At 30.9% G+C, this 26,078-nt stretch overlaps 1 protein-coding gene across 3 annotated transcripts; it reads right to left on the bottom strand.

Annotated features, from left to right (window-relative positions):
* Positions 1-4,208: 4,208 nt before the first annotated feature.
* LOC127262923 (uncharacterized) lies at positions 4,209-14,082 on the bottom strand. Of its 3 annotated transcripts, XM_051291795.1 has the most exons (29): positions 13,909-14,082; positions 13,625-13,790; positions 13,392-13,501; positions 13,074-13,184; positions 12,416-12,562; positions 12,226-12,328; positions 11,977-12,135; positions 11,730-11,877; positions 11,394-11,515; positions 11,182-11,273; positions 10,493-10,730; positions 10,345-10,402; positions 9,123-9,286; positions 8,954-9,024; positions 8,691-8,864; positions 8,491-8,562; positions 7,849-7,950; positions 7,674-7,763; positions 7,202-7,277; positions 6,999-7,092; positions 6,843-6,912; positions 6,548-6,727; positions 6,119-6,241; positions 5,943-6,026; positions 5,250-5,434; positions 5,036-5,174; positions 4,885-4,944; positions 4,706-4,810; positions 4,209-4,622 (listed from the first exon to the last, which is right to left on the bottom strand). In XM_051291795.1, the coding sequence occupies exons 1-29, from the start codon at positions 14,014-14,016 to the stop codon at positions 4,509-4,511; spliced, it is 3,465 nt and encodes a 1,154-aa protein (XP_051147752.1). In that variant the 5' UTR covers positions 14,017-14,082; the 3' UTR covers positions 4,209-4,508. The 3 variants fall into 3 exon arrangements, with proteins under 3 accessions (XP_051147752.1, XP_051147750.1, XP_051147751.1); XM_051291793.1 differs by having other exon boundaries at positions 11,977-12,328; XM_051291794.1 differs by having other exon boundaries at positions 9,123-9,271; positions 11,977-12,328; positions 13,909-14,081.
* Positions 14,083-26,078: the final 11,996 nt, after the last annotated feature.

Genomic DNA, 26,078 nt, shown 5'->3' with positions numbered 1-26,078 from the left:
GTCTTGCAAATGTGATGATCTATCTTGCCAAAGAACAGATATAAACTTTGGTACACATTTGTATATAGTTTGATGCTTGCTGGCCAATATGTTAGTTCATCGGTGGTTCATTAGGGGTGGGCCAAAATACTGGACCGAACCGCCGAATTGCTGAACAGAGCCGAACCGAATCGAATTTTCGGTTAATTGAACAAATTCGGTTCGAATACAAATGCTGTATATTTGATATTTGTTGGGTTCAGTTTCGATTTTTGATATTTTTTTCGGTTCGGTTAATATATTTGTATATTTATATTATTATATTTTAAATTTTATATAAATAAATATATTGGGCCCTGTAATGGGCTGGGCAAAACATAATTTAATTTTTATGGGCCCAATTTAAATAATATACCTTTTTAGTAGTCAATTTGTCTCCATCAAATTACGAAAATTAGATTGAAAGAAATGATCAATTTAGATAGAAATTTTAGAATTTTGAAAATTTTTAGCTATAGTAAAAACTTGAATATTAGATGTGATGTTTTGTAATTTAAAAAATATAATTTGATTCTATTGATGAATAGTGTAAATTTAAAAAATTTGAACATTGAATATGATGTTTTGTGAATGGAAAAATATATTTGATGTAATATTAAAAAAAATTATTACTGATAAATAGTGTCAAAGTTTAAAAGGCATTATTGAATATAATGTTTTTTGAAAAATAAAATAAAATTTGGTGTGATACTTTTTTTTAAAAAATATTGCTATTGATAAATAGTATTAAAGATTTAAAAAATGCATATAAATAGAACTAGCAAAATAATATCAAGATTTTTTCAAAAATACTAGTAAAATATGGGTAAATCGTTTTTGTACTGTTTTCCAATTTTTATCCTTGAAAAGATTAAGACTTTATTCTTTTGTGAGTTTTTCATAAGTTTTTATTATTTATTTTTATTTTTTTAAAAAATATTAAAATAAATAATTACTTTTCATTATTATATTATACTAAAAATATATGTTACATTCAAAATATCAAATCAATATCTATTTATATCGTATCAAATAATTATTCGAATCCAATTTTTTATTATTAAAAAATTCTAACCCACAAACAAACACACCTAAAAAGGGTGTTTGAGTGTGTGTTTAATTTTTTTAAAAAACTTCATATGTTGTCTCAAGAGAAAATTAAGTTACATTTGCTTTTGTTAGAAATTATATATTGTGGGCATATTTATCTACTTTTCCAAGTTATTACAATTATTCGACAAAAAAAAAAAACTAATTGAGAGCGACAATTGATGCAAAATGTTACGTGGAAGTTCTTACAAACTAAATTTGTTTAGACAATACTATCGATGTTCGAATGAAGATATGAATATTTTAGGATTTACTTAACATTTTAATCATTCAAGAACTTACCTTAATTTGAGTAAAATAATTCAACTTGTAGTTTACGAAGAAAAGATTGTTCATATTTAATGATTGTTATAAAAAGAACATTCTTGAAAATATATCTAATCTTTTTACCTATTTAGTCTGAGTTAAACTGAATTAACACTAATCAGAGTGTTTCCATTTGTGTATACACACACATATATATACTTTCTCTGTTTCATATCTATATATCCATTTGCTTTTTGCATGGAGTTATAGAAATGTTAGTATTATATTGAGATAAAGTAGAAATAAAGGTAAAAAGACTAAATTAACCCCATTAGTACTGTATGATATAAAGGTAATGACATTTGTATAATATATTGTAAATCAGAAGGGTATTTGTGATGTTAGGTAGATAGTACAATTACTCAAAAAAGGAAATGGATACTTTGTCATGAGACAGACCAAAATGGAAAAATACTCTAATTTTACGGGATGGACAAAATATTTTATTGGAATTTTATTGTTGATTGTTATTTTATCAAAATAATATGGTAATAATATACTCTCGTCATAAAAATTTCATAATTACATTATAATAAATATTCATCCGAATCAAAGCAAATTACAAAAGGAAAAAGTTAAAAAATAAATAAGGGAACATAAAATAAATAAATAAATAAATAAGATAGAGTAGATGATGGTATTTAGCGATGATTAAAAAAAAAAATCATAATTCAAAATTAATTCAATAAAATCATAAAATACTATAAAAATATTTTAAAAACAATCTTATCCAAAATTAAAATAAATAATAGAGAAAATATATATATATATATATAAATACTTGTAATAAGACCATTATGTTTTTCTTTATCTATATAGATTCAATATAAATGGTAATAGTGAAGAAGATATATATAAATACATACAATCTTAGCTAGTGAAAAAAAAAAAAAATCAAATATATAAACACAAACAACCACATTTTTTATAAACATATGAAGTAGAGACAAAATGCAAATATACAACAATAAATATTTTTATATTGAGACAAATTATTTTTCTTTAACAAAATAAATTCACTCTCAACATCATATTATCAAACAACCAATGAATGATACCTTTTAAATATACAGAAGAAAAAAAAAAATACATTAAAGGTCATCATAATTCAAACCTCAATTTATACCTAAATATATTCATTATCCAATCATTTCATTAAATAAGACAATTATGCCTATTAATTATGAATAATTAAACAAAACAATTTTATCAAAATTTTGGAAACAATAGGAAAAAAAAAAAAAATTCAAGTGTCAAACTTACATTGATGTCTTTTCAATAAGTTAGCCACGTAATACAAAGGTAGGTTAAGGGCAAAATTGTCATTTTCGAAATGAGGGACATGATAGACTTTTCAAGTGGCAGATCCGTATAAACCAATACAAAGGTAGGTTAAGGGCAAAATTGTCATTTTCGAAATGAGGAACATGATAGACTTTTCAAGTGGCAGATCCGTACAATCTCGTGTTTATATGTTATAAAATATAATATGTTATAATATGTTATAAAATATATATATATATATTAATAATACACAAGATTTAGTGGTGTAAGATGATACTTTAATAAATAAAAATAAGAATAAAATTAAACTGATGATGAATGAATCATTTAAATAGAGAGCAAAACTATAAGAGTTACCTTTTATTAAAAAATAAATAAATTAAAATTGTTAAAATGAAATTGAAGTGTGTAATCCTTTTTCAAAAAATGAAAATGAGTAGAATATGGAATGAACAGAAACGGCAACGTGGACATGATATGTGAGACGGAGGGAGTAATTTTTTTTAAAAAAAAAATTTACAAGCCAAACACATCATTTTGATTTTGTGCTATTTTAAATAAATAATACTACCTCCATCCAGCTCCGAAGTACACAATAGATTTTTTTTTATTGATATTTAAATATTAATTATTATATCAAAATGTAGTACAGATAAAATAAAGAGAAAATAATAAAAATACATCGATTAGTCTCTTATAATACAAACATAATGATATTTGTGAATTGAACTATCCAAATATAAAAATATTTTTAACGTTAAACACAATGACACAAAAAAATATGTTTACTTTCCGACTGGACGGAGGTAGTAACATTTTTTAAAAAAATATAACTAAATATTTATATAATATTTTTAAATAAATTTATTATTGCAAATTTCAAATGAAACCGAACTAAAAACACTCAATCCCACAAAATAAGTTACTCCGTCCGTCTCGGCACAAAAATTAAGTAAAATAAATATTTTATTAAAAAAATGACAGATAGTTGAAGATATTTATAAAAATTTAGTTAAAAAAATAAAATAAATGAAAAAAATATAATTAAATTAATAGTATTTGTTGTAAATAAATATTAAATAAAATGTAATAATTAAATATGAATTTGTTAACTTTATAATAAATAAATTTGACGAAGAAGTATATCATAAAATCATCAAAGCATTGATAATAAGACCTCAAGCATCCAAATTTCCACTTTTTAAGAACAAAATGCAATTTCAGTAAATTTCAATAAAAATATGGTATAATTATTTTTTTATTTTTTTTCACAAAACATAAGTCCAAACCACTAATTAAAAAAAAAAAAAAAAAAAAAAAAAAAAAATCAAACCCAAAAGACAGCTTTGAAAAAATATATATATATATATATATAGGGATGCACATCAATTAAGAACAATACTTATTCCTTCAATTGTAAACTACATAAAATTGGTGCATGTAATTTTAAGACTTTAGGGTTGAATAAATTTGGTGCCAATTTTCCTAAATAAAAACAAAAACAAAGGACATTGAAGAATAAGAAGAAGGCACCATTGATGAGGGAGGAGGCTATTCTAACCTTCACCATTCTCAATAAGCTAGAATAACATAACAACGACGACGGCGACGGAGACGGCGACGGAGACGGCGACGGCGACGAAGAAGAAGTGCAAACAATAATAATAACTCTCGACAAAAATAAAAATAAAAAAAAAAATTAATAACCAACCTATATTTCATTGTACACTGATCTGTGGTTCCAAAGATTGAAGATAGAATTAGCTGCTGACTGACCTTGTACATGCAATTCACATGAAGTAGCTCAGGGATTTCTTCCGCCTCGACCCTCCCTCGCCGTACAGTTCGTTCCATTGGAGGAGCTCGTTCATGTTTATGGATTCCGACGAAACACTTGCGCAAACCTAAGCGGGGATGGATCGAGATGTAAGAGTGCGAGTAGTAGTAGTAGTAGTAGCTATTGTTAAGGTTTTTTTGATCGACTTACCCTCTCGTGCGCAAATTTGAAGTCCTCCATCTTCAGTGGGCGGATGTCGCCGCTTCCGCTCAATGCTGGCGCGGGTCTTCCTTCTGCTAGGGCCGCAGCTCGATCCTGTCGTAGACATGCAACGTCAATTAAAAGTTGAATTTCTTGGGAAGGATTAAATTTTGAAAAGAGATGATTACCTTTTTCTCTTTTTCCAAAATCTCTCGAATCGGCTGATGTGCTGCCGTCACACACAGGTTCTGCGACGAAGGGACGTAAAAGGTTTTATGCATACCGATTAAATTTCATTCGTTAATATAATCGACAAAGCATATGCTGACTGTTTCTGACCTTTAGATCACTTCCGGAATACCCGTCCGTCATACTTGCGACCGCCTCGAGATCCACATCGGGGGATAAGTCCTCTTTTGCTAGTATCACTTTGAGGATCTTTGCTCGGTTAGCAGCGTCGGGCAAGTTGACCATTAATCTGTAAATTACACGGTACAAGGTCGGGGTTTTTAAGTTTGGAATTTTAGGAGGTAATGTAATCTTGGTATTGTACCTGCGGGGAAGCCGACGTATCACAGCTTCGTCGAGATCAAAGGGTCTGTTTGTGGCGGCCAGCACGAGTACACGTTCTGTGTCTTTCGTTCGAAGTCCATCCCAATTCACCATGAATTCGTTTTTCATTTTGCGCATGGCTTCGTGTTCTCCCGGGTTTTCTCTCCGCCCAAGCATGCTATCGACCTATGACAAACAACACAAAGTGATTCTCTGGATGATTACTCTCCTGCGAATAAAATTTTACGATTTCGATATTGTAGGATCATGCAGCTATAGTACTGTTAGTATTCAAATCAAAATTTTGTTGGGATCCAGATTCCCTTCCCACCAGTCGTGCTCTGCGGCAATTATATAAAGCCGAGAGTTGATTTCTAGCTGTCTCGTCTACTGGATCTGTATACTATTATCCATTTACAACACCTATCTACTCGACGACTTTCCACTAGATGGCTTCCTACTAATCTTATCTTTTCTATGGCCATAAAATTGTTAGAATTAAAAAAGTTATGATAGGATTGCGATTCTTAGACCACCTGTTCATTGTTCTACAGCTAACCTTGTATATTGCAAAGCACCGTACAAGAGTAGTATTATGATTTCTAATAAATGAGAAGAAGAATGGTAATTAAGAATAATGGTGAATATAGAAATCCACAAGGGATGCAAAGGATGTGCTTGTATATCGACATACCTCATCGACAAATATCACACTGGGAGCAATCTTGCTGGCGAGTGAGAAAACGGCCTTCACAAATTTCTCCCCCTCACCAAACCACTGCAAGTACAGTGATGATGTAAACAAGGATTCAATGAGTTTTATTATTGGGGGGGGAGGGGGTGAATGAAAAAGCAGAAAATAAAAGGAACCTTCGAAGTAATGCTAGACATCGAAATGTTGATGAAGTTTGCATCAGCTTCTGTGGCAACAGCTTTCGCAAGCATCGTCTTTCCTGTCCCAGGAGGACCAAATAATAGTATACCCTTGCAAGGCTGCAAGAAAAACAACACACTTAAGAAAAGCTAACCAAATATGTGGAAAAATTATCTTGAGCATCAACCTCTAAATTAAAGGAATAAATGTATGTCCAACACGAAAGGTATAACGTATAAACAAACATGAAAAGCCAGTATCATATGCAGATCTATTTTTATATCCGGAAGATCAAATACAGGTAAAAACAGGCACTTTTGACAACTGAAAAATAATTAATAAAACTCAAAAGCATGAAAGAAGAAAACTCTACCTATATATTAGAATTAAAAAAAAAAATCAGAAATCCAAATTGAAAGAGTAACCTTGGTTAGTTGACCCTTGCAAAAAAGTTCTGGCCTCTGTAAGGGAAGCATCACCAACTCTTTCAATGTATCTTTGACATTTTCTAGTGCTCCTATGTCATCAAAAGTTACACCAATATCACTGGGAGGAATTACATCTGCTAGAAGCCTCTTCTCGAATTCATTCTCAGTCACGACATCCTGAGAAAGGTGCAAAAATAATTTCAATGTCTTGCAATTAGTCAAACACAAACAACTGATCCTAATTGATGGAGTTTTAAGGGTTATTGTCGAATGCCAAGCCATGGAAAATAACCTTTAAGGACTTCTTTAGGCTCTTGGATTCATTCTGAATGGCATTTAGAATTTCAATGCCATATTGAATGCTGCAAGAATAGTCCCATCTGAGTTAGTTATAGTCAATAAAAATTTTCATCCAGTAGTATCATCATCACTGGCGAGTTATATTTACCTCTCTTTTGACAAAACAAGCCTGGAATCAGGTTCAGCTTCGGAGTTTTCCATAACATGATTACTCAAGGCCCACCCAACCACCTTTTCAGCACCTGCAGAATACATCAAATACAACAAGTTCCATTTTCCCATTATTTAATAGGGAAAACTTTTCCGCAACCTCAGTTATTACAAAACAAGGGCAGCGAAAGAAATGTTTACCATCATTTGTAAGTGTCTGATCTTTAATGTTCAAAGACTCGAGTCCATCACACTCCAATCTGTTACGATTCAGAACCTGCAACCACATGTGACATGATACTTCAAATGGATAGCTGGCATTAGTATATTCAAGGTACTCATTATCTAATCTGAAAGTAAAAAATGAGATATAAATAGATGAGGTGTCAACCACAAAAACATGCAACAAGGTATCTATTTGCCAAGCGCCAACATGGTACATGGGTGATTGTTGTAATTTAGAAGAAATTGTTAATATAAATGTAGGATGTATAGGTCTTAGTATGGAACAGTGAAGTCAGGCATACAGTTTTTGGTGAGACAGTATAAAGTACAGCATGATGCAATTGATTACGCAGATACTGCACTGTAAAATACAAGCTCCATGCTCAGATGCATATTAACAAAGAGAAACAATGCAAGAAAAATATTAGCTGATGAAAGAAGCACTTACATTTCGCAAATTATAAAGATTTGCTTTCAATTTAAGGGTCTCAGCATCTCGGTCCAACTGCTGCTTCCAACTGACCAGCAGAGCTTCATCCTGTAATGCTCGTTAGGATGGGTACACCTTGAAAGATCAAAAATACATAAATAAGCAACCCCACATGGAGATGTCAAGAACTGACCTGAGGCATGTGAATCATCACTTTGTTGGGAAAAAGTTTGGATAGAAGCTTAGCTGCCTTAGTGACATCCTTAGTTCTATCATGCAACCTCCCAAAGCTATCCTGAGAAAATTAAAGTAAAATCACATTAGGAATTGAAAGTAAGGTACAAAATTAGCCAAGTATGGCATGAAAACCTTGGTACAAAAAACACAAGAAGATGTCATAACTTCCCAAACAGGAGCAACGAGGCAAAACTTGTTACAATAAAACAAGTAAAACTGGGGCACACATCTAGTGTATCTGCTAGAAAACAGACCACAATGAAAACTGCACCATATAGAGCAACCATGACAATAAGATAATTTCTCTTCACAAAGAAGGTGTTTCAAGGCACTTAAACTACTTCTCTATGTGCGGATATGTTATTTATTTTTATTCTTTCTGTAATTGACTCTAGAAACTCCAAACTACCACTAGATTAAGATGAAACCACCACAAGTCCCATGCATATAAGAATAGGTACTTGAGAAGTTAAGAAAATAATTGTGTCAAATAAGTGGAAAATGAAGGACACACTGTCACGTAACTCCATATTATCCATTTGCTTGAAGCCCAAAACATGGTCATAATGCCAATAGATATGTAAGACGATATTCTTACAGGGAAAGCCAAATCAAGTAGAGCAGTCTGGTTGCCACCAAACTTTGTGAAAAGCAAACTTCCAGGATGAGACTGCATGACAAAAATTTTATCACTTAATGTATTTCATATCATTTTTTTCTAAGATTATAAAGGCAAACCAAAAATATACCACTAATATTTAATGGCCCACGTGAATCAAATGAATCTGACAGTTTTACCTTTTCCTTTCGGCTGTCACTCTGGGTGTGTGATCCAATAACAACAACATTATCAGGAAGCTTCTCCAGTTTGCTCTTAAAAATATTATATGACTCTGTATTTCCTGCCATCGACTTCTCAGCATCTTTCATGAACAAAATGAAAGGGGAACTTCGGCTTTCGTTATATACAGTCTAGAAATGAAATTTTCTATTAATTAGTATCGGATGAAAATGTAGCACACGCAACAGAAATTTTTAACACAGTATAGTCAAATTGGCACCTCAAACATTGTGTTAATCAGTAACTTCTCCAGATCCTCCACCCCAGAACTGTCCGCACGAAGTTCAGTCGCTAAAGACAGATAAATTAGAATGTGTGAGAAGTAATCTATGAGCTGTACAACATAGTTAAACATAGAACAATAAATTCATGGTAAAGCAGGACATCACCATTGCAGAAGAACCCATGTCCACTTTCACATAGACCTCCAAAATCAACACCCTCAGGTATGGGTTTGTCAAACCTTACACCAATTTTTGATAGAGGATTATCTTCAAATGGCAAAAGAACCTTCCCGCGCAGACCGACAGTTGGACCCCTACTAATGATCCGGCTAAACAAGTGTTATCTCATAACATAGCAAGGCAAAATCAAAATGAACCAAAACATTTTCCAACAAGAAAAATGAAAGCTGACAAGTAGGGAAGAATAGGAAATGAAAACTACATGAGACACATATAGGTACTTTTTTAAAAAAGTAAAATAAAATAGAGGTAGTGCTAAACCCTAGTTTAATATAACATAATCCAGCCATCTAGAAAAGGTAAGTGTTAATAAGAACTCAATTGTAGTCGAACTCAAAATATATGGCCTCCATTTTTTTCGGCCATGTGAGAACTCATTTTCTGAGTCCTTTAAATCAATGTTCTCAATAATATAACCTACACATTATTTTGTTGCTTATATATGATATAAGAGAGATGGAGCAGTGATTTTTTAAGAATATATATCTTACACCCCACAAAAACAACCAAAACACATACTTAATAGCCTATAATGAAAACAAAACAAAACTAGGGGTGAGTATATTGGTTATATTTTCAGTGTAAATAGATCATAGAATTTTAGTTGCAGAAGTGAATGGAAACAAAAATGAAGTAGCAAATAAGGCTATCCAGCAAGCTCGACTCAGCACATATCATATCAATTTCATGCAAGAGATACAATCCATTACCTAAAAGACTATGTGAAATGTTCAATGCTCGGAATAGGATAATAAGGTGTGTAACATATTATATCAAGAATCTACAATTAGAGAAGAGTCCTGAATTGTAGGAGACCAAAGAACTAAAAAGCAAAAGGGACAATAAGGTTAAACAATAATGTGGCTTTTTTTTTGTTGAAGTTGTAACAATAATAAAAATCGGTAAGGACCATATTGAACAAATAACTTAGTGGCTAGAAAACATAAGAGCAAAGAGAAACAAATAAAAGAAGGATCTAAAATAAAATCTAACACTGCCAATATCGGCATACATCCCACTTATGTAGTAAAGAGGATCACGACGAAAGGATATCCAATCTATTGTATAGTGTTAAGAGCCCAGATTATTGCATATACCGATTTTTTTGTATCACATAAATCTGAAAAGAAAGACAAATCAATATTACCTGGACGAACTTGAATATAAACCCCCTGTTGCGGAACCCACAAATTTTACTCTATCACCTAAGAAATGGAACATGGAGGGAGTCAAGGTAAACTAAAGGCATCACAAAGGCACGAGTAGGCAGTAAGAAGATAACAACAATTACTTACCATATTTGAATGAAGTGTTCTTAGATGCAGCAATTGCAGGGGAGGCAACATTCTCTGCTTCCAATTTTGTCAGCCACTCAGCACAAAGGGGAACCAATGAATTAGGGGCATCCACATCACCTGAAGAAGGTCCTAGGTCCTTAGCAAGTTCAGTGGAGATGGAAGCCTGTTTCCCAGTCTTGCCTGCTTTTTCTGCATTCTGTCCCTCCCTTGTGAGTTCAGCATCTTTTGAAGAACCCTAAAACAAAAGATAGAACTAGAATGTTAGAAACAAGTAGTCTATTCACTATAATATAAACAAAAATAATTAGTGTAGAATCCATGTAGTGAGAAAAAACATCCAATAATAAAACATATGTAGTATAACACATTTTCAGTGGAATTACTTTAGACATCCAGTTCAGTTTTCTACTTCTGCCATTGAGAAACTGAGAATAGTTATGAATTTACTTGCTTCTCAAAAAATGAAAAATAAAATAAATGCATGTGCAAGATCAGATGGTGAAATAAACTATTTTCCTAAGCATATTTTTATGAATGGTGCATGCATGCAGTGATGCTCTTTAATTTTGTCAGTTTCAGCTTGTGTCTTAGAATTTGCTTCAATACAATAAGAAAAGAACCAATAGAATGAAAACTGGAAGAACAATTTTAAATAGTCCTTCCAGAACATCTCAGTTTAATCTTACTCCAAGAAATAGATGGCTGTCGAATACAAGTAATTTGGCCCCAAAATGTTGGGCAAGAGCTTTTGCTAACATCTCCTGGTAAATGTCAGAACCTGAAAATGCAAATATAAACACAAAGTTAACTTTGATACATACTCAAAACTAAGCACATGAAGAACAATTGCACTATAACAAAACAATACTATAAAACAAAATAAAAATAAAAACCCAACCTGCAGGACCAGAAAGCAATATTCTTGGATTTAGTGTAGGAAACTGGGATGTCAATTTTCCTTGATCTTTGTGCTTCAATTGTATATATGAAGCTGCAATTAGCACATTTTTTGTGCTCTCACTGCAATTTCAGAGAATAAAGGTACTTATAACGTCTTCAGAAATTGTATCATTACAAAATGTATGGGTACCAGAGAATCAGTAAGAAGAAGAGTAAAGGAATCGGCACAGAATTGTAATTAATTTTTTTAATCAAAAGATGCATTTTCAAATGAAGAAATTTTTTAATCCTTCAAAGGAATCATGCACTGTGCAACAAATGCTGGTTAATATACCTCAAGTAGTATGGGAAATTTTCAAATGAAACTTCTAGGTTTCGGCCATCTAGAATTGCTGCAACTAGGTCCTCCCTAAAAGCTGAAGCTTTTGAGGATATCGTCCCTGATGGAGTCACTGGAATTGGATCCCTAACCCAATCTCTATCTTCCTATTTACAACAAAGATTTGTTTATTCCCAAGTTAAGGAGATCATATAGTATGACTTAGCAATGAGACAGAAATATTTCAAGATATATGTGTTACTTGCCTGTAAGGCTGACTCTACACCTCCATCAACAGGAAGGGCCTTGCTTCCAGTCGCGATATCTGCAGCTGATTCAATATCCAGATTTTTAGCAGAATTAACTTCTTGTCCATCCAAATCATCTTCATTAGGAACTGGTGGTGAAGGAATATCACTTCCTAGGTAAATTTTACTACTGGCATGAGATGTAGGTTTAAAATGTGATAAATCTAGTCGTGGGCTGGAAAGCGAGGCCAAAATAGAAGCACCAGTTACAGCCGATGAATCTCCTTTTCGCCTCTCATAACGTATCAACTTTCCTAAGTTGGTTTGAACATCTGGAGGTGCAGATGACTTGAACTGCTGGAAAATCTGCATTAATAGGTGTTAAGGATTTTCGACTAATCAGATAGGAGAGAAAAGCTCTAATTTATAATAGTACAGATATCACAAGGATACATATGAATGGTTCCCAATAAAGCCGAAAACGAGCTCATCCCCTGAATTTAGATCATAACTAGTATTTTTCTTGATTGTTTTTCCGTTTACTTGTACACATCCTTTGCTCCCACGACTTTCAAGCACTGCAACAGATTTGTTGTCACGCTGATCATTTACCACAGAAAAAAAGAAAATGTTAAGAAGTCGCAGAATCAAAATCAGAATTAGTCTGCAAAAAAATATAGCATGAACTTTTTAACAAGTGATAGAATAGAAAATGGCTTCAGCTAACAATTTAATTCCCAGATCAGAGACTAAAGAAAATTCTAAATTCTTACAATCAAATTCTGTGGAACCAGAATTAGAGCTATGATAACAGTTAGGTGACTTCATGGGTGGCTTGGAGAAACCTTACTAAGTTAGTATCCAATAGGACCAGAACCAATCAATGGTACTCATTTGATTAAATTTTATGCAATCCATGTCCTACATCAACAAAGGATTGATAATGAAATATATAAATTCAAGTCTCCTTCGCAGCATTTTCTTTATTCTAAAACCTCCTTCATAGATCAGTCCAGCAGCTTCTGTATATTGTAACAAGACAAGGGTGCATTTCTATCGCAAAGCAGAATAAAAACAGCTAACGTGGGAAGAGTTAAAATACAACAAATACCTGAACGAGCCTAATTGAACACAAGGTAGCAGATTGATCACGGATGAAAAGATTAGCATGCTTGCTTGAGCCCACTAAGAAATTGGTTGTCTGCACTGGAACGCTTTGATTCTGCAGAATGATACATTGCATTTCATGATATATATAGGCTAATTTCCCCCAAAAGAACTGAATAATGAAAAACACAAAAGAACGACAAAAGCCAACAGTTCCCAACAACAAAAAATTGAGCCAGAGCTAATGCAATGCTCTAAAACTCCAATTCACAGCATCATCAATCAATTTTGAAGTCGATAAAGCAAACGAAGATGTACTCACCAATGGGGATTCCGCGATAAGCCTACACCACGGAGTGCTTGTATCAAGACCAGGATAATGCTTCCGCGAACTTAAAGTGTTCGTCGGCTTTTCCGCAGCTGGCGCAACCCCTAAAATTCAATTTCCAAAAAAGAATCACAAACATTTCCACAAAATTCCCGCAGTCCCCCAAACGAAGCAATCACACATCAAAAATCCCCAAATTAACACAGCTAAACATCGACCACACCAACCTTCGGCGGCAATTGGAGTCGTCACAGACGCGGACGCCGCCCCGGCGGCGGAAGCAGGAAGCTCCGGCTGATCGTCACAGCTGGCCTCCTTCGGATTCTTCGCCGGCAACGCCTCGGATGCGTTGGAATCTCCATTATTCGCATTTTTAGCATTGCTGCTCTCCCCCTGACCAATACAGCCACAAAACCAAATCAGAAAACGCAACGAAATCGATCGACAATCGAGCAAACACAAAAACAAAATAAACAAAGGCGTTTGCAGAAGCGAGTGAAGGAGAGCTTGCCTTCTGACGCTTGGGGGAAGACGGCTTGTTGTTGTCGTCGTCCGACGGCGAGGACGATCGCTTGTTGTTGTTGGACGGCAGAGATCCACTTCGCCTCGTCGACACCATTTCTCTGCTGCTCTGCTCCTTCTCGATTGATGATATGCTTTTACAGAGAGGATTTTTATTTTTATTTTATATATTTTGGCGTATTCATAATAAAATAGATTTATATATATATATTGTACACAGGCAGGCGAAAAGTCTTGGGGGTCAAAATAGTAATAGGGATTTTTGTTGGGGCAGAACTAAAGTATTTGGAAGTTTCCAGAGTATGTGAAGTCTATTTTTGTAATTTTCGAAGTTTTGTTCTATTTTTTTGGTTTGAATTACGCTTTGGATTGTGATATTTTGTAATAACAAATTATATATTTTTATAGTAACTGTAATAATTTTGTATAATATAAAATCCAAAATTTTAAAATTATTTTATAAATATAGTTTTTTACAAAATATTATATTCAAATTATTATTTAAGAAATTAAATTTTAAAATCAAATCCAAAAGAAAGATTCACTTAAATACTTTCGATTTACAAATAAAAATATCTCATTAAATAATTATTATTTTTTTATAAAATACTATATCAAATAATAATTTTTTTACTATTTCTAAACATTTTCAAAATTTCAAAACTTCAAAAATACATTATCCGGCTCTAAAGATCTCATTTATTTTTTACATGTTAATTTTTTAATATTAATTATTATATGAAAATATAGTGCAAATTAAGGAAAAATGACAAAAAATACTTCTATCAGTGTCTTATAATATTATTATAATGACTTTGTAAAAAAATTATACAAATATAAGAATATTTTTAATATTAAATACAATGACGTAAAAGATAAATAAGACCTTAGAATCGGATGATGTAGGAGTATATTTAAATAAGGCCAAAAACTTATGAATTATTATTATTATTATTATATGTATTCATGAAATCATCAATTAATTTATTTATATATAATAGTAAATATGTAATTTTATTAATGCTTTTTTAAAATTAAATTATATTGAAATAATTTTAAAATTATAATATGGTTTGGATTGTTATATTGGAATTCTTATTTGACTTTCTTTTATTTATTTATTATTTTGGAATGACCTTTAATTATATTATAAATTTGATAGCAATGGAAATAAGGTGTATTAATTAAAATGGAATAATTTATTTATTGTGTCTTTTAAAGAAAAAGAAGTATACTAATTATGATATGTATACAAGGCATGTGTAATTGTTTACCTACTATGTACAAATAAATATTCCTTTCCTTTCGTCCCAAAAAGAGTTGTCTTATTTTTCCATTTTTATTCGTCTCAAAACAATAGTTTCATTTACTTCGTGATTTTCATTTTATAACAAAATTATCCCTACTTTTCCAAACTATTCCTAATTATTACTCAACAGTAAAGTATTTTAGTCATTTACATTCTACTTTATACTCATTTTCAATTAAATACTATTATTTATTAATTATAATGCCAACATCCAATAAGACGTCTCTTTTGAAACGGAAGGAGTATATAAATATACTTTATTTTATTTATGTTATATATGTATTACTCTCTATTTCTACTCATAATATATATATATATATTTCTATTTTAATTGTACAATTATAAAATAATTATTTTTTAAAATAATTCTAAACTCTTTTTTTTTTTTACAAATAGCTTTATTTTATGATTATATCATTACTTTTATTTAAAAACAAAATAATAATGATAAAATTATTTTTACGTTATTTTTAACTGTTTATTATAATTAAAATATTGTTACTTTCGTCCGGTTTCAAATTTTTTATTTATTGTTGATCTTTGAATATTAATTATTATATCAAAATATAATAGAAATTAAGAAAAAATTACAAAAAATACTTTGATTAATGTCTTATAATACTAATAGAAAAACATTTGTATAAAAACAAAAGGTAAATGAATTATTTTGTAGATTTTAATAGAATCTTTAATTATTAAGTTACTTTTTTAAAAAAATAAAATGATAGTGAAAATAATAGATATAAAAAGATAATTGATATAATTTTTAATAGTATATTTATATGGTGAGTGTTTTTTAAAATTAGTGTATTTTATAAAATTTTAATAATATCGTAAGAATTTTTAGGGTGTTTAATTTGTGTTTTTTATGTTAAAAATGAGAAATAATACACTCATTAGATGATTCTATTTTTTTTTATATGGTATGAAGAACTATATAGTAATATAAAAAATAAATTTGTTTTGGTTAAATAATTTGATTTTTTATTAGTGGATAATATATTATATATATATATATATATTAATATGTGTATTTTTATATTTTTTTAATAATATTTATAAAGAATTGTTAAAAATATTATTGAACATACTGAATGTTAATAATATAAGGATAAATTTTTGTAATAAATTATTGCATATTTATAATGTTTATTGAAAATTGTATCACACAAAATAATGATTGAAAGAACTTAAAAAATTATTTTAAAGTAAAAAAAGCTAGGCATGTTTGTTTGGTTTGTGAAATTATTTGAAGAGATTTTTTTTTTTTTTTTTAATACTTCATCCATTTCAAAACTATGGTCTTATTTGGATTTGACATAAGATTTAAGAAATATTGATAGTTGGTAAAAATTAACGAGTAAAATAATTTTATTTTATTTTTTTTGCTAAAATCTAATAGCAGTTGTGTAATAATAATAAAAAATAAGAATAATTTTATAGTGATATAAATATTTATAAAAATAATACTTGTTAAGCACAAAAAATAATAATAATAGTAAGTGGCAGTAGGATTCTGGGTAGGGTCTGAATGAAAGCCAAAAGGTCTGGAGGTCGGGCAGAATAAAGGTCGGGAAAAGGAAGAAAGGTAAGATCTCAAGAATTGATCCAAATCCAGACTCAGGTACTACCAAGAGATGGTTGTCCGTGATCAGCAGTTCGGGCTGTATTCAGGTCGGGCGGAGTCTAAAAAAAAGGTGTACCCAAGTCGGGTAAACCGTAGATCGGGTGAAAGGCGAAGTCGGGCAGACGCGGAGGTCTGTCAAGAGGAAGGTCGGGTAAGGAAGATGTACGGACAGACGCGGAGGTCTTCAGTCAAAGACGGAGGGCGGCTGATGCGGAGGTCGGCCAAGTGAGGTCGGGCGAAGAAACAGGTCGGGCGAAGGACGAAGTCGGGCAAAAGAAATTTGGCAGTGGACAGGCAGGTCGGGTAAGAGGCAGGTCTGAGTTCTGTGACTGGTGGGAACGGTTGAAGGAAGTTGTAATACGTGTCAATAGAGGAGAAATTGGTGGTCGGTTGACAGCGGTTGCTGTAACCGACCAGACGGCGGTTCAAACCGTTTTCTCTGAAAGGCTATTTTAAAGGATTCAAATCCGTCAGAAAAGGCATCTTCAATCAACTTCAACAAAGCAAAGTCAGATTTGGGGATCACCACTTTAAATTTCAGTCTTTTATTTTCCAGTTTATTTTCTGTACCATACAGTGTTTAGAGATTCCTAATCTCAGGCACTAATTAATCAAATTTAAGGATATTTTCTATATCTTTGAATTTTACTTTATTTTTGTTGAAAAAAATACATCAACAAATTGGCGACCACAGTGGGAGAAAGGCAAGATTGCTGATCCTACATCAATACAAAATGTCATACAACTGAGGTCTGGCCGAATCATCAGAAAAATCAATATGGCAGGCACACAACCTCAATCATCATCAGCACCGGTGGGAGAGAATGTTTCACCACCAGTCATGCCAAATCCAGGGGAGATTCCCCCACCACCTACCGATTGGTTGTCTTATGTTCAACAAATGAACAACCAGCAAACGTTGGTTATGCAGAACATGTTGCATGAGCAACAAATGAACATGTTGCGTGAACAACAAAATCTAATACAGAACATGGTGGATCAGGCATTCTCCAGATTCACCCTGTATCCAAACATGCTTCCAGCCGTGTCACCTGCTCGTTTTCAGGCGATTTTTCCAAGATCAACGTTTGCAGGGCCAACGTACGTTGACAGTACGTCTCCAAGCGTCACAACTTTCAACCAAATAGATATGGGGGAGATTCCTCTAACTTTCCCAGATAATGTTCCTTTGGGACCGAGGGTTGATAATACCCAGCCGAATGAGAGATTAGGAGGACAGACTCATAATCCCATTCCAACCGAACCAGCCTTCTCTAGAGAAGAAAGGTTGGAGGGACAGACTCATAATCCCATCCCAGCCGAACCAGCCTTCTCCAGAGAAGAAAGATTGGGAGGTCAGACTCACGATCACCACATTCCAGTGTTCGACCATATTCCACCCAAGGGACAGACTCATAATCCCATCCCAGCCGAACCAGCCTTCTCCAGAGAAGAAAGATTGGGAGGTCAGACTCACGATCACATTCCAGTGTTCGACCATATTCCACCCAAGGGACAGACTCATAATCCCATCCCAGCCGAACCAGCCTTCTCCAGAGAAGAAAGATTGGGAGGTCAGACTCACGATCACATTCCAGTGTTCGATCAGATTCCACCCAGAGTAGATCCGGAGGATATTGCTCAAGTTCTGCGGGTGCATTTCGGAATGAATCCGCAAACGGTGAACAGGCCGGTTTACCAGAGGCCATTTCCAGAAAGGATCATTAACGATCATCCTCTCCCGAGAAATTATAGGCCACCAGACTTCTATTCTTTTTCGGGAGAAGACGGAGCCTCTACCATTGAGCATGTGGGTCGCTTCACGGCTCAATTGGGAGAAGTGGGCAACAATCCGTTTCACAAGTTACAATTGTTTGGGTTGTCGCTCACAAGAACAGCTTTTTCTTGGTATGTCAGTATGCCGCCTGGACAGTTGCAAACTTGGGAAGATTTAAAGGCAGATTTTCATGGAAGGTTCTTTAATCCTCTGCCGACAGTCTCACTGTTAGACCTTCTGGAGATCACGCAGATGCCGGAAGAGACCGGCTACCAATTCATAGAGAGGATGCGATTGATGAAGGGACGATGTCCTACGATGATCAATGAAAGCGAAATGACCAATTTGGTGGTCAGGAACATGCATACCAGACTTCGCGAGGCCCTGACAGCCCACGACTTTCAAGATCTGGCCAGTTTAGCATCCACGGCAAGAAGGTTAGAATCCTTTTTTACAGAAAATAATCATGACTTCCGTCAGGGGGGAGATGCTGAAGCAATGTTAGTGCAAGATCGACCAACGTCCAGGCCAGCACCATTCCGCGATAAATGGAGGTCGGGTCCAACGTAGCCTCGAAGGATGGAGGTCGGATCTGAGGCTGACGTAGCCTCGGATGCCGGCCTGCAAACTCCTAAAACATCACTGGAAGTGATGTTTAGGAGTCTTGAGGAGGAGGCTTATTGTTAAGCACAAAAAATAATAATAATAGTAAGTGGCAGTAGGATTCTGGGTAGGGTCTGAATGAAAGCCAAAAGGTCTGGAGGTCGGGCAGAATAAAGGTCGGGAAAAGGAAGAAAGGTAAGATCTCAAGAATTGATCCAAATCCAGACTCAGGTACTACCAAGAGATGGTTGTCCGTGATCAGCAGTTCGGGCTGTATTCAGGTCGGGCGGAGTCTAAAAAAAAGGTGTACCCAAGTCGGGTAAACCGTAGATCGGGTGAAAGGCGAAGTCGGGCAGACGCAGAGGTCTGTCAAGAGGAAGGTCGGGTAAGGAAGATGTACGGACAGACGCGGAGGTCTTCGGTCAAAGACGGAGGGCGGCTGATGCGGAGGTCGGCCAAGTGAGGTCGGGCGAAGAAGCAGGTCGGGCGAAGGACGAAGTCGGGCAAAAGAAATTTGGCAGTGGACAGGCAGGTCGGGTAAGAGGCAGGTCTGAGTTCTGTGACTGGTGGGAACGGTTGAAGGAAGTTGTAATACGTGTCAATAGAGGAGAAATTGGTGGTCGGTTGACAGCGGTTGCTGTAACCGACCAGACGGCGGTTCAAACCGTTTTCTCTGAAAGGCTATTTTAAAGGATTCAAATCCGTCAGAAAAGGCATCTTCAATCAACTTCAACAAAGCAAAGTCAGATTTGGGGATCACCACTTTAAATTTCAGTCTTTTATTTTCCAGTTTATTTTCTGTACCATACAGTGTTTAGAGATTCCTAATCTCAGGCACTAATTAATCAAGTTTAAGGATATTTTCTATATCTTTGAATTTTACTTTATTTTTGTTGAAAAAAATACATCAACAATACTATTGTTTTAGGACAAAAAAAAAAAAAAGTAAAGGATACTGGGATGGAGGGAGTATAAAGTATAGAAAATTATATATAATATAAAAATAATGAATATGTTTAATATATTAATTTTTTAAAAAAATAAGAAATGTGTTGTTTGTGGGTTTGAAAGGAAGTTTGTATTTTGAATATTTAAAATTATGGATTAAAATTATTGTTTGATACTCCATCTTTCCACAAATTAATGTCCTATTTTTTTATTTGGACTATTGTTGTATTTCTTTTTTTAAACACAAAATTTACATTTTTACCTTTAATTTATTTATTACTTTTAATATATACCATACATTTAAGGGCAAATTTGTCCATTCATAACAAAAAGACAATCACCTAAAAAAATCATGCAAATATATTTTAGGACAATAAAAATTGGACGGAGGAAGTATTATTTATATAAATTTTTTTGATTTGATATTTTGAATATAATTTTATTTTAAATTTAATATAAAAATAACAAAATTAATATTTAATTTAATATTTTTAAAACATCTATTTTATAAATAATAAAAATTTGGATCACACAACCTACATTTCAAGGAAATTTGTAATTTTTTTTTTTTTTTTTTTATGTATATATTGATATCACATTTCAAAAATAATGCTAAAAAATGATAATAAATTATATAAAGATAAAAGTAATTGTGTCTATATATATATATAAAGTAAAATACAATAATTGGCGTAATTAAAAAATAATCAATATAAAGTCTATATGATAAAAATAACATAAATATATAAAAATAAATTTATACTAATATTTGAAAATTTTTAAATAAAAATATATATTAATTTTTATAAAATATCATATTAAAATATATTTAAATAGAAAAAATTAACGTGCAATTTCAAACTACAACAAAATATTGCATTAATATTTTATGTTTTATGAATATATTATAATGATGGCAATATTATTATAATTTTATTTATACTATCTATGCAATTTTCACAAAAAAAATAAAACACATCTTAATAATCTTTTATTGATATAAAATAGTTTGAATTTATATTAAAATATTACTCCCTCCGTTGAGAAATTTAATCTCACTTTTTTTATAGAAGTACAAAAAAAATGAACTAAATTTTGCGGATAGAGAAAATATTATTTATATAGATTTGAATATGATAATAAAATCTATTAATTTAGTTTAATATTTTGAATGAAAAAAATATATATATTTATGAATAGTAAAATTATGATCAAAATCCTACGATTTATTAACAGTGAAAATATAATATGATAGCAATGGAATCGATTCCATTGAAAAATTTCCCTTCACAAAATTTAAATAATCATTTTTTGTTGCGAAAATCCGCAACGAAATTCCAAACGAAATTACCGGCGGAATATCCCATCCCAAACATCGAACTTTATTGTTTTGTCATGGTAATTTAGCGACCTAATTAGTCCATTGGCGATTCCGTCCATAAAATCAATGACAAAATCAGTGACTAAACGTCATATTATTCGTGTTTTATCTTGTGTGACTGATTAGTTCCATCAGAAATTTTGTCCATAATGTAAAATCCTACATCCTAAAATTGCATTTTCATTAACAAATTTGTCCCAACAATACACATATACAAAACTAAATTTTAAACTACAATAATAATAATAATTAAAAAAATCGTATTAAATCAACTAAAACACCATTATCAAATTACATAATATATAAAATTTTCACAGTTACAAATACCGTCACACATTAGTTAGAGTCTATACAATCATACAATCTATCAACCCTAATTTTGAAAACCATTTCAAAAAAATTAAATGTCAACAAACCGATGACGCACTAGAATTTTCGTCGTCGTCGTGTCTATCCAGGTGGGTGTTGATCATCTCTAGCTGTTCCATGATCCGCATGACATATCCTGTATTTGTGCCTTCATCTCTGCCAAATGTTGGCCGTAATCCAGACCACCCGGCCTATGATCATCACTGGAAAAATAAGTCCACTCCGATCTGCTAGTGCTATCAATGCGAGCGACCAAAGTCTAAAAATTATTTTCTTCTTATCCCGGTGGACCAAAAAAAATAATGATATGATTTTAAATAAATATAAAAAATAAGAGTATTGTAATTTATATATATCTTTAAATTGGATTAAAAATAAAAATACATAAAAAAAAAATAATAATGTTGTTGAATGTTTGTATATGATACATTAATTAATTTTATTCTATAAAAATTCTTAAATAATGATATACTCTCTCCATAATTGAAATGCATATTCAAAATATGTAAGTATGAATTTAATTAAAATATATACCATAACATTTATGTACTTATCTTTTATTGTGTTGCTTAGTCATCATTATTCATGACTAATCCATTTTTATTTTGGCTATAAATATCCATTTGTAATGGAATAAAATGTGGCGCTCTCTCTCTATTTCTTTCCCTCTCTCTATATATATATTATATATATATATGAACAGAGGATCGTTTCGAACTTTTTTAAGATCTCTAGCAAAATTAAAATATAAGTCTTACGTACACTAAATTTTAAATTAAAATTATTGGTATTATAAATATAATTTTTTTAAAATATAATATAATACATAAAAATTATTATTTAGTGTAGCATTTTAAATTTTATATTTATCAATATATTTTTTTATATTTGAACTCTAAATTCCCTAAAATATACATTAAATATTTTTTTATAAATAAAAACTTACAATTTCTAACTCAATCAAAGTAGAAAAAAAGACCTCAGAATCTAAAGAATAAGCTAGTTCAGGTAATATATATATATATATATATATACAAAATAATGCATAGAAAGAACAACCAAATCATTAATAAAAATGATTTAAAATTGTAAAAAAAAAAAAAGAAAAAAAAAAAGAGAAAAGAAAACTAGTCAATCATACATGTTATTGTATCTATATTTTATATATTATATTGTTTTATTATTATAATTTATAACAATATAATAATTATGACTTTCTATATTTTATTAGTAAAAAAACATATGAAAAGTGATAATTATTTTATTAAAAATAAAATGAAAATATTTTTTTTTGATAATTAAAAAGAAAGTAAACATCAATTTTAATGACGAATAAATACTTCATACTTTATTAAATAACAACAGATAGTAATACAATATTGCTAGAGTTTGAATTTTACTTCTTTAGTTAAGTTACTGTGTCAATTTTTTTATTTTCGTTTATTTTACTTTCTTTTTTTTAAAAAAATATACAATTTAATTTCATTTTAATTTTTTTTAATTTATATTTTTACCTAGGCTAACTAGTTATCTTAATATTAATATATATTACAATAATTATTTACTAATTATCCCTTCCTAAATTTGTGTGTCTACAGTAAATAGACACGTAGCTGAGACAAACAGAGTAACTCATTAGTCAAAACTACATATAGTTTGATTCGATTTTTCGATTATAGTCAGCTCTTTTGAGTGTAACCATTTAAAAAACAAAAAAAAAATGCTTTTTTTTTAAAAAAAAAAAAAAAAGATTATCACCTTAAATCAATATTTAAACCACAAAGTCAAAAACGAAAAAACTTAAAAAGGAACAAATCCAAATTCTTTACATAAAATTTTACTATAATTATTTGGTTTTGATTTAAACATAAAATTTAAATTTAAATTTTACTTTAAAAAACTAATATTTATATATAAAAAATAATTAAATAATACTCATTCATTCCGTTCCAATTAAAAGGAATCTCTTAGAATTTTATATTCCCTTCGTCTCATTTTATTTGTTCACTGTTTCTATTTTCGTTCGTCTCATCTTATTTGTCATTTTTTTAAGAAAAATAATTTTAAATTTTAAATTGTATAATTAATAATTTTTCAACATTAATTAAGTTAATTAATTATCTAATTTTAATTTATAATAATTTATATTATATAATAATGATTTTTACTAGTATACTTTTTAATTATTTATTAATTATACTTACATTTACCATATAGTATTAAAAAAATAATACTCCCTCCGTCTATTCAAATTAGCCTACTTAGGTCTGAAAATATTTTATTGAAAAAGTGATGGTCAGTTGGAAGTATTTTTTAAAATTTAGTTAATAATTAAAGTAAACGAAGGAAAGAATGTAATCAAATTATTGATATATATTGTAAATAAGTGTTAGAATTGAGAATACTAATTAAATATTAATTTGTTGATTTTACCAAAATTAATAATGAGATAAATTTAGTAATATTTTATTGATTAATTAAAATGCACATAATTTTAATATTTTACCTTTGTACTTTATACATAATTAAATTATTAATATAATACTATATTTGTAATTTATATAAAAAGTAAAAGATATTTTGATATCAATGATTATTTATATAAAGCAAAATAGCAAAAAGATCATCACGTGGTTTTCAAAATTTGCTGAAAACTCTTCATGGTTTTGAAATTCCATAAAAATCTACTAGTGGTTTGCAAATATTGCACGCTCCCCTCATTTCAAAATTGGATTAACGGTGTTAATTTTTTAATTATTTAACCATTATAACCCTGCATATTTTTTTTATTTTTGACCATTTATTCTAAGTTGACCAAATTTTATTTTACTTTTATCATGTATATATATACATACAAATATTTACATAGATATACATATACAAACACAAACTCTTCCTCTTTCTTCTTTTTTTTTTTCTCCATTTTTTTCTACCTCTGTATCTTTCTTTTTTATACATAAAAATACGCAAATACATACATATTCTTCTTTTTTTTTTTCTCCTTTCTTCTTTCTTCTTCTTCATTTTTTTATTTTCTTCACCTATGTTTCTTCCTTTTTTACACATAAACATACACACATACATACATATTCTTAATTTTTCATTGTTTTTCTTCTTCCGTTGCCTGCCTGCCTTCTTTTCTTTTTCTTTCTTTTTCTCCATTTTTTTCACCTCTATTTGTTAAAGTTTCATTTCAATTTAGGAGATTGGTTATCGATTTTGTTTGTTAGATTCATAGATCGAGTGGCTAAATCGAAGAATCTAATTGTTTTTGTACTCATTTGAATTCGATTAAAACCCTTACCGATTTGAATTTGGGGAGTTTGAAGTTTAACCCAAATCTTGAGAAAAACATACATAATTTGAAAAATCTTGAGAAAAACATGTTTGTTTTATATATAATATCATTGTCCGATTCTGAATAAGGTTTCTATTACGTGTGAAGTTTCTGATTTTCAAGTTGAATTTATGTTGTAATTTTTCGAGTCTCATGATGTGCTTTAAGATTTAATTTAAATTTTTGCGCAAATTTCTTCTATTATGTGAATTGGAGTGAACCGGAATTGAGGAATAAAAGAAGGGGAAGTAGAGAAGAGCGAAGGGGAATGAGAAAGGGAAGAGGAATGAGAGAAAAGTCTATATAATAAAGTCAGTTCTGGACCAAAAATCACGTTTGAAGTACGTACGATACACTCTCCGTTAACTCCCAACGGAGGGGGATTTTTCACCAACGTTTTTACAAACCACAAGTAAGTTTTTTGGAGTTTTAGAACCAGAGATAGTTTTCAGCAAATTCAGCAAACCACACGGAAGTTTTATGCTATTTTGTCTTTTTTATAATAATAGAAAATTTATTCTTTTGAGTGAAATAAAAAAAAAAAAAAAGTAAAAATATACTTCTAATTGAGTTGGATGGAATATAATTTATTAGGTCTCATTTTTGCTGCTGATTTACAATAACTTTACTCCAACCACAAACTTCAATTTTATTCTAAACATATATTATTATATTCTCTATATATTTCTCTTTTATATTATTTTATATAACTTTCGTATTTATAAATTACACCTTAACTTTAATTTGTTTTTACATTATCACTATAAAAATATATAATTCATATTTTATTTATAAGATTATATATCAC

Source organism: Andrographis paniculata, unplaced genomic scaffold (genome assembly GCF_009805555.1).
Source record: "Andrographis paniculata isolate CXL003 unplaced genomic scaffold, ASM980555v1 Contig66END, whole genome shotgun sequence".
In the NCBI taxonomy this organism is placed as follows: domain Eukaryota; kingdom Viridiplantae; phylum Streptophyta; class Magnoliopsida; order Lamiales; family Acanthaceae; genus Andrographis; species Andrographis paniculata.
The sequence above is the reverse complement of the archived record's forward strand: the minus strand, read 5'-3'. Positions and strand labels throughout refer to the sequence as shown.